The following is a 10,227-nucleotide window of genomic DNA, read 5'->3' as shown; positions in this document are numbered from 1 at the left end:
CTAGAACTTGGGGGCACAGTCTCAGAATAAAGGGTCGCCCTTTTAGAACTGAGATGAGGAGGAACTTCTTCTCTCAGAGGGTCGTAAATCTGTGCAATTCTCTGCCCCAGAGAGCTGTGGAGGCTGGGTCATTAAATACATTTAAAGTGGAGATAGACAAATTTTTGCAAGATAAGGGAGTGAAGGGTTATGGGGAGCGGGCTGGCAAGTGGCTTTGAGCCCTAGATCAGCCATGATCTTATTGAATGGTAGAGCAGGCTCGAGGGGCCAAGTGGCCTATTCCTGATCCTATTTCTTATGTTTTTAAAACAAAATAGTAAAATATTGTACAGGCACATAAATAAAAAAAGGAAAGTCGGGATGGGATTGGGGATGGTTAGGATAAAATCACAGGCAACTATAGCAAAATGGCAGAAATATTAAATACTTATTTTGCTTCAGTATTTACCAGGGCGATGGATCACATGGACATGACATTAGAAGATGAGATTAGAAATTATATAACCACATTTAAAATAAAAAAGAGGAGAAATATTAAATAAACTAATCAAACTCAAAGAGAATAAAACCCTGGGTCTAGACAGATTACATCCGCGCATTCTAAAAGAATCTAGGGAAGAGATAGCAGAGGCAATGTTACACATATTTAATAATTCGTTAGAAAATGGCGTAGCGCCAGAGGACTGGCAGTTACCTTGAAGGGATAATTACAGTCCTAGCCCTTTTGGGCTACCCCAGATCAGGTGTATTCCCCAGACGTTCACCTTCAACTTAAGTTAGAGATAGCCGAATTCCATAAGATGCTTAAATGGGTCTAAAGGTTCAGGCTATCTCTCCCTAAAGGAACAGAACGACTAAAGATGTTACCGTCATCTGGATAGTACTTTTAATAAGTTGAACTAGACTGTGACCTTCCAGATATTATAAGGGTCCGGAATACCCCCCAGAATTCTGCAACTCCTTACAAAAGAGTGTACAGAATTTGTGGGTCCACGAGTCTATACAGAATTACTCTTTGAGACTATTCTAAAAATTTAAGAGCCGACATTCAATTAACATCTGTTGAATCAGTTGCAACATTAACAATTCAAAATACAATTAGCTTACATTTCTTATTTCTCAGAGATCCTTATTAAAAACATAGAGACATAGAAGATAGGAGCAGGAGTAGGCCATTCAGCCCCTCGAGCCTGCTCCGCCATTCAATGAGATCATGGCTGATCATCCAAACTCAGTACCCTCTCCCTGCCTTCTCCCCATATCCCTTGATCCCTTTAGCCTTAAGAAATATAACTAACTCCTTCTTGAATATATTTAATGAATTGGCCTCAACTGCCTTCTGTGGTAGAGAATTCCACAGGTTCACCACTCTCTGGGTGAAGAAATTCCTCCTCATCTCTGTCCTAAATGGCTTACCCCTTATCCTTAGACTGTGACCCCTGGTTCTGGACTCCCCCACCATTGGGAACATCCTTCCTGCATCTAGTCTATCTAGTCCTGTTATTCTCAAATCTTTACTTCGTTACATTTCTTATTTCTTACTTATTTCTAAATCCAGAACATCCACCAAAGTCAATCACTTTTGACTTCCCGAGACTCATAGTTAAAGACTTACAGAGATGCCTCTGGAAAGTTGAGAAATGCCCTGCCCGTTCAGCGTGTTCTGACTTCTGTTAAAAAAGGTCTTATTTTTTATACCCTTTTGGCTTTGGTTTCTTCTTTGATGTTCTCCGCTGATGTCAGCTAATTGTCTTTATTGATACCTCTTTTGAATGCTTTCTATTTTACTATGAATTCTACTATTGCATGCATAATTATTTCTCTACCTTTAAGTGTTCCAAAAACCATCATAAAAACAATGACAGCTATGGTTTTTGTTTGATGTCATTCTTATCAAAGATTCTTCATTCAATTCTTAATATTGGCTTAACTGCTTTTTAGCAGACATTGGCCTAGAAATTCGGTATAGCCGCGTTTGGGGCGCTAGTCCTGGCGATGCGCAAAGTTTAGCGCCAGGCGCAATTTAGCGCCACCTAGCACAATATTGGGTTGCAGTGCCCCTAAAGGTGATTGCAGCGCTAAATCAGGCACTGCACGCTACTCTTAAGGTGCTAACCCGGCGGCGCAACCCAATTTTGCGGCAGCGGGGCGCAGCGAGGGTGCTGTCAATAATCACTTTCCCTGAGACACACTGGTGCTGGCCAGCTCTTAAAGGGGCAGGTCAATTGGCATCACCAGACACACTCACTGCCTTGTAGGCCTTCAAAGCGGTGGGAGCCTACCTGTGGTGCACCAGCCTAGCAAGACATGGAAAGGGTGAGGCAGAGGGTGGAATGCCTCACTGATGGGGCATTGGATGCTTTGGTTGGCGCAGTGGAATCAAGGCCAAGGAAGATGGTCGGAATGTGATTTATGTTTTGGACAGTCTCCCGGGTGTGAGAGGCAGTTATGTGTCAGTGTATTAGTTTTGCTTTCTGTTGCCATAGCTTTCTCATGTTTGAAGGAACCACATTTTGTGTAATGAAACACTTTCTTCATTTACAATGGCCATACCTGCTATTTACATGCATCTTGCCCTTCACAGGCTTGGGGGTATCAGACCGGTTCCATTCCTGTCCTTGGAATGGTAGCAAGCATTCCATGAGAGGGGCCTAGAAGCTACTTCTAATCAGACTCTGATGCACAGCCTGAGAAGAGCCGCTCGCGTAGAAGTTCAGGCCAGCAGCCACCTTCTCAGCCGCCGACAGAGATGTCCTGCACCTTATCTGAGGCTGCAGAACTGGCTGAAGCAGCTGGCACAGCTCAGTCACCACCTCCTTTCTAAATCGCAGCCTTCTGACACACTGCTCCTCCGGCATGTTCATGTAGGAAAACTGCTGTCGGGTAACCCTGCCAGCGTAAGGTCTGCTGTGGCGACGTCTGTTGGCCCTCCTCCATCTGGCCATGCCCGCCCCCCTCTCCCTGCGTCTCAGTGCCCTTTCCAGATGATTCAGCAGCAGGACGTTCCCCTCCAATGCAGCCCCCATAATAAGTGCCCACAGGAAGGTTCCCCGTTGTCAAGGCTCACCAACAGCAAGGTGATGGTCAGAAGGCTGAAGATCGTCTGCCTGCGCTGGCTCAGTGGTCAAATGGCTCTCAGTGTGCAGCTCAGCAACTCTTTGTAGCTCTCGAGGAAGTTGTGATCCAAAAATGGCTGCCGCTTTTAAACCACACCAGTCCCCTTTAAATAACGCTCCTCCAGCCCGAGAGCGACTTGGTAAGGCCCAGGTAAGCTGTCACTATTAGCGCCAGGTGCTACGGAGGGGGGCGCCACTGAATTTCCGGTCCGGGGCACCCAAAAGGCGTTACACACTCAAATGACATCATAATCAGCCTGCGCCCATGAGTGGGCGCGAAGATTTAGCGCCAGCGCTAAATGCATGCTCAATATGGGGCGAGGCGCTAGACGCCTTGCGTCCGCCCGGAAATTGGCTAGTGCCCCACTTCTCGGCCTCTTGAGGCGTTAATCGGTGGCGTTAACAACCGAATTTCTCCCCCATTGTGTCTTTCCTTACTGCTCCAAGTTCAATACAAACACAATGCAATTGCTTGGTTTATCTATTGAAGTCTTATCTTCAAAGTCTTTTTGTTGATATGGTTTTTACTATGTATATATTAAAGACATCTTGACCAGGGTGGTTGATGCACTTCTAGCTATCTCAATTGGTTGCATATTTAATCTTATGGTTCCTGTTTTCCAAGTTTAACATAAAACTATTTGACCAGCAGATGTTTCTTTTACTTGATGTCATGTTTTCAAAGGGATATGCCTCTTTTAATGTTTATGTTTCTGTTTTACGTGTTAGCTCTTCACACTTAAACTGGGCATTCTCATTGTGTTAGTTCCAAACTCTAGACTCTTCGGAAGCACCAATGGGTTGCTTCAATCTTCCATTCTTTTAGGATATTTAAGTAATTCCCATTTCAAAGCTTGTTGACAACTTTGTTATCAACTGATCTTTTCTCAGAAGCCTGTATTTCTGTTTACAGCCTAAATCCAGTATGTCTTTTATTAATAATATCAGAATTCTGTTCATAGTATCATGTATTTCTCTGAATCATGGCTATTCCTTCACAACCTAACACCATAACTATATTTAAGAAGGGAGATAGAACATGTCCAGGAAACTATAGACCAGTCAGCTTAATATCGGTGGTAGGAAAAATAATGAAAACTACTAAAGGAGAAAATAGAAAGACACCTGGAAACCGAAAATATAATAATGAATAGTCAGCATGGATTTCAAAAGGGAAAGTCTTACTTGACCAACTTCATTGAATTCTTTGAAGAGGTAACAGAGAGGGTAGACAAGGGTAATGTAGTAGATGTAATATATCTAGATATCCAAAAGGCTTTCGATAAGATACCACATAATAGACTATGAATAAGGCCAGAGCATGTGGAGTCAGGGGACAAGTAGCAGAATGGATAGCTGGCTGGCTGAAAGACAGGTAGCAGAGACTAGGGTTAAAGGATAGCTATTCAGAGTGGCAGAAGGTGGAAAGTGGGATCCCACGGGATCAGTGCTGGGACCACTGTTGTTCACAATTTATATCAACAATTCAGACTTTGGAATCAAAAACACAATTTATAAATTTGTGGACTGCACCAAATTGGGAAGGATAGTCAACACTGAGGAGGACTTCAACAAATTACAAGAAGGCATTAATAAACTTGCAGAATGGGCATATAATTGGCAAATTAATTTCAACATAGATAAATGTACGGTATTACCTTTCTGGTAAGAAAAATAAGGAGGTCACATATTACTTGGAAAATAAGAATCTAAATGGGATAGAGGCGCAAAGGGATCTCAGAGTATAAATACACAAATTGTAAAAAGTTGTGATGCAGGTCAATAAGGCCATAACAAAATCAAACCAAACACTAGGGTTTATTTCTAGAGGGATAGACTTGAAAAGTAGAGAAGTTATGCTAAACTTGTATTGAACCTCCAGATATCTCCACGAGGGTCTGTCTCTTCACCAGTGCTACCTGATTCTCCCGGCTTCCATGACAGCCTCTTGCTCACCTTCTTCTCCCTCCAACATGTAGAGCATATACAAAGGAATGCCCAATGGGAAGCCTTAGATGATGTTCCTCAAGATTTGCTCAATTAAAATTCTCTTAATGCTTTCTGTCGTTGGTGGGCACTACAGGACTTCAGCTGCATAATCATTCCAAGAATTGTGATTTAAACCTAGAAAGAGGTCATTTTCAGTTTGGGTAGGGTTTTTTGATATCTTATTAGGGGCACTCTCCCTCGGAGGCCACTTGAAGTGTTGGAATTTGATATGCACTTGCCACCCCTGCTGAAAGTAATTGGGTGGCGCAGTTGGTTGGACACTGGCTTTTCCTATCTGGAATTGGGGTTCAAATCCAGACCAGTTTAGTGGAATAGATGTCTCCTCAGGACAGAGAGCAGGAGAATGTTTTTCTTCTGCCACCAGTGGGTGCCACAGCACATACACCATTTAATCGACAGAGATAAAAATATTATGATTTAGTACTTGAGCACATAATCTACACTGGCACTTAAGTGCAGTACTGAGAGAGTGCTGCACTGTTGTTGGTGCTGTCCTTTGGATGAGACATTCAACCGAGGCCATGTCTGCCCTCTTAGGTGGATGTAAAGAATCCCATGATGCTATTCAAAGAAGAAGAGCAGGGGAGTTCTCCCAGGTATTCTGGCCACTATTTATCCCTCAACCAACATCTCAAACAGAATATCAGGTCATTATCTCTTTGATGTCTGTGGGAGTTTGCTGTGGACAAATTGGCTGTGGTGTTTCCTACATTACAACAATGATTACACTTCAAAATGTAGTTCATTGACTGTAAAGTGGTTGGGACATCCTGAGGTTGTGAAACGTGCTATATAAATGCAAGTTATTCCTTTTTATGTAAATTTCTTTAGCTTTGATTGGACTTCACATTCAGAATATTACATTTGTGCAGCCTCCTTAGATGAGGGGGAACTTGTAGAGCTGTTTTCAGGTGTCATATGTGACCCCAAGATGAGCTTCTGACCACATAGCAACGCCATCACTAAAACCGCCTATTTCCATCTCTGGAACATCGCTTGTCTCTGCCCCTACCTCAGTTCATCTGCGGCTGAAACTCTCTTCCATGCCTTTGTTACCTCTAGGCTTGACTATTCCAATGCACTCCTGGCTGGCCCCACGTTCTACTCTCTGTAAAATTGAGGTCATCCAAAACCCTGCTGCCTGTGCTTACTGAACAACATTGGCTCCCAGTTAAGCAACACCTCAATTTTAAAATTCTCATCCTTGTTTTCAAATCCCTCCAGGGCCTCATCCCTCCTGAGCTCTAATCTCCTCCAGCCCCACAGCTCTCTGAGTTATCTGCTCTCATCTAATTCTGGCCTTTTGAGCATCACCAATTTTAGTTGCTCCACAATTGGTGGCTATGCCTCCTGCTGCCAAGGCCCTAAGCTCTGGAATACCCTCCCTAACCCTCTCCACCTCTCTTTCCTCCTTTAAGGTGTTCCTTAAAATCTACCTCTTTGACCAAGCCTTTGGTCATCTGCCCTAATCTCTCCTTATAAAAAGACTTGTGATTATATTGTGCCTTTTATGACATCAGGACGTCCCAAAGTGCTTTAACGCCAATGAAGTGTTGTCACTATTGTAATGTAGGAAACACGGCAGCAAATTGCTAATAGTAGTCCTTGAACAATCCGCGTTTCAAACACTTTTTATAATTCACACAGTACATCTTTCAACTTCTCTTCATTTCTCTTGAACCTCACCCTTTTATGCTCAGTTGGCTGGGGGAAAGTCTCTTCTCACTCCAGTTGCCATGACCTCTTAAAGGCGAGGTTTCTTAAAGGGCCATAGCCTCGCTCAGGGATCAGGGCCCTCATCAGCCTGCGGATGACATAGACATCCCCCCTGCCACCTCCCCCCCTCCCAGGTTATGGTTTTTGTCGCGAGGCAGTACACTTGGAAGAAGGCATCGGTGTTCCCATGAGCTACTCCCACCCATTGTTCCACCTCAAAACAATTGGGCTGGAGCGACAACAACCACCGGGTAACACGGGCATTTTTTCCTTTGTTAGACTGCATCCATTTGAGAGGCACGTGATCAGTCACGAGGAGAAACTGGAGCTCCAGTAGGTAGTACTTTAAGGTTTCTATGGCCCATTTAATTGATCGGCACTCCTTCTCTACCATCGTGTGCCATTGCTTCCCAGGCAACCATTTTCTGCTCAGGTAGAAAAGAAAGACTTGCATTTACATAACACCTTTCACGACCTAAGGACGTCTCAAAGCGCTTTACAGCCAATAAAGTACATTTGAAGTGTAGTCACTGTTGTAATGTAGGAAAAGCGGCAACCAAATTTGTGTACAGCAAGGTCCCACAAACAGCAATAAAGATAATGAGCAGATAATATGTTTTTGTTATGTTGATTGAGGGATAAATATTGGCCAGGACACCAGGGATAGCTCCCCTGCTCTTCTTCGAAGTAGTGCCATGGGATCCTTTACGTTCACCTGAGACAGCAAATGGTTTAACATCTCATCCAAAAGATGGCACCTCCGACAGTGCAGCACTCTCTCAGCACTGCACTGGAGTGACTGCCTAGATTTTTGTGCTCTAGGCTCTGGAATGGAACTTGAACCAACAAACTTCTGACCCAGAGGTGAGAGTGCTACGCACTGAGCCACTGGCTGACATGTGTGTACTCTTTTGGGTACACACAAATAAACTGTAAATTAACAAAAATACATTAAAGGAAAGTTAATAAATTAAATTAAAATTCCATTGTCGGTAGTGATGATGCACTCCAGTCCCTGCAGTGCCCACCGGTCGCGGAAGGCCTCTAGTGTGTCGGTGGACACTGCGCGCTCCATCTCCAGGGCCACCCGGGCACGAATGTGGCCACAGAAGAGAGGCAGAGAGTCGGGCCAAATGACCCCCTCGACCGCCCACTGCCTGGACCAATTGATGACCACTTTGGCCAGGTCCAGGAACAGTCCTACGAGGAGGTCCCCCGGCCTGCCCGATTCCCTCCGCACCGGGTGACCAAAGGTCAGGAGCGTGGGACTGAAGTGCAGCCAAAAATTGAGGAGCAGCCCCTTCAAATAATGGAAGAGGGGCTGCAACCTCTCACACTCTGTGTATACGTGGAACACAGACTCCTCCAGGCCGCAGAAAAGGTAGGCGGCCTGGGAGTCCGTGAACCTATTTAAAACCTTATTGCATGGGACTGCTCTGTGTGACACCCTCCAGGCCAAGTCCCCAATAGATAGAGGGAGGACTCCCGCATAGAGAGCCCTCCATTGAGGACTCCCGCCTCCGTTGGATGGCAGGATGGTGCGCCAAGGTGTGTCCGGACGGCATATGAGGATGGCAAAGTGGATGGTGTTCAAGAGCAGCCCATACAGGAAACCCCTCCGCGCGGAATGAAAAGGCACAGAGGGGATTTCCCCGAGATGACTCAAGTTGTGAGGCGCCATTTCCCGTGAAGGGTTTCGGGGCCGTGCGCCAATGAGGAATTCTGTCCGGATGGGGGTCAGGTCAGACGGGATCGCCCCACATGCTTGAGCCTCCTCGACACATCCAGTGGAGTCAGGGCCCAGTGCCCCTTTCAGTGACTCGATGGCCTTGGCCACGAGTCGGACGTTGGCCCAGGACAGGCGCTGCACCAGCTCCTCTGGCACCATCCAACCCGCTCCTCCATCATCGAGTAGGTCCCCGACTCTGGTCACCCTGGCAGACACAGCCCTACCCTTCGCCAGCCACATGAACCCGCGTTCGTGGAGGTGCGGATTCCTGAGCAGCGGCTCCCGAAGGACAGCCGCCACTCCTGATGGGGGAGTTGACACGTGTGCCGCTCGGTGCCAAATTTTGTCTGCTTATGCTCCTGTGACGCACCTTGGGACATTTTACTGCATTAAAGGCGCTATATAAATACAAGTTGTTGTTGCTGTTAGTGAAATTGATTCAATCTAAAAAACAGGCCACCGCTACTGATGGATCTAAGATAGGTCCTTCGGGACCGCAATTGTACCAGGTCTTCTATTATCTCTTCCAGGTAGCTGTGTCCTTAATGAATCTTAATTGCGCCTCAAATACTGCCTGGAGGAATCCGTGTTCCACATTTATACCGAATGTGAGAGGTTGCAGCCCCTCTTCCAATATGTGAAAGGGCTGCTCCTTGATTTTTGGCTGCACTTCAGTCCCACGCTCCTGATCTTTGGTCACCCGGTGCGGAGGGGAGCGGTCAGGTCGGTGGACCTCCTCATAGGACTGCTCCTGGGTCTGGCCAAAAAAGCCATCAATTGGTCCAGGCAGCGGGCGGTCGAGGGGGTCGTTCGGCCCGAGTGCCTGCCTCTCTTCCATGGCCATGTTCACGCCCGGGTGGCCCTGGAGATGGAGCACGCGGTGTCCGCCGGCACGCTTGAGGCCTTCCGAGACAGGTGGGTGCCGCGGGGACTGGAGTGCATCATCACCCCGGCAAACCAAATTTTAATTTAGTTTTGTTCAGTTTTATTTAAAGTTTTATTAAGTTACAGACAATTTGTTTAACCACCCAATCAAAACGAGAACACCTCAAATACTCAATGGCGAGACGCTAACGCAAGTGACCCTCTTCCTTCTGGGAAATCAACAGTTCAGGAGCAACTCGTGGAATGGACTGTTAGCGTTAAATTCTGTTAACATTGCGCACTCTTTCAATTACCTAAAGTGACTAATTTTAGTGCTAATTTGGTCTCGAATTCATCAAATCAGCCAACTCAAGACACAGCAGCTGCGACTGATCTCGGTGTCTGTTGTCCCGCCCACTAACCCGTAAAGAAAATCTTAAAAGCTCTTTGACCAGTACAACAGAATAATTGGTGGAGGAAAGTGTGCAAATGGTACGTATAAGCGTGTGTTTTTTTAATACATTCTGAAAAATTAAATTGGGAGAAATTGAAATGATATTTTTGTGTGTTTTTGCAGGCGCTGTTCGAGGTGCTGATATTATTTTGTGGAGTTTTTGTTCCAGTCTATAGTATTGGTAAGTGATAAAAGAGAAATGCCTCACACTAGTTAAAAAGCGGGCACTCTTTCCCAGTCCCTTGTAAAACCTGGTAGTGATTCGGTTTTCTCCCGTCTTTACAAACGTGTCTAGCTAAGATTTCACTTTAATTTCGGTTATGCTGCGACTGAAGTAC

The 10,227-nt window shown here is 45.6% G+C and overlaps 1 protein-coding gene across 2 annotated transcripts in view; it reads left to right on the top strand.

The window, feature by feature from the left end:
- The first annotated feature begins 9,681 nt into the window (after positions 1-9,681).
- LOC147116329 (receptor-interacting serine/threonine-protein kinase 4-like) overlaps positions 9,682-10,227 on the top strand; it is a 65,095-nt gene continuing 64,549 nt past the window's right edge. Inside the window, exons 1-2 of one of the 2 annotated variants that reach the window (XM_085991186.1) lie at positions 9,682-9,927; positions 10,013-10,070. In XM_085991186.1, the coding sequence (XP_085847312.1) occupies positions 9,925-9,927; positions 10,013-10,070 (61 nt within the window). In that variant the 5' untranslated portion in view covers positions 9,682-9,924. The remainder of the gene's footprint in view (positions 9,928-10,012; positions 10,071-10,227) is intronic. The other variant, XM_085991185.1, reaches the window with a different exon arrangement.

Source organism: Somniosus microcephalus, chromosome 6, assembly GCF_052327205.1.
Source record: "Somniosus microcephalus isolate GS21.2 chromosome 6, FLI_Smic_1.0, whole genome shotgun sequence".
Lineage (NCBI taxonomy): Eukaryota > Metazoa > Chordata > Chondrichthyes > Squaliformes > Somniosidae > Somniosus > Somniosus microcephalus.
Note: the sequence above shows the minus strand (reverse complement) of the source record. Positions and strands in the feature narration are given on the sequence as shown.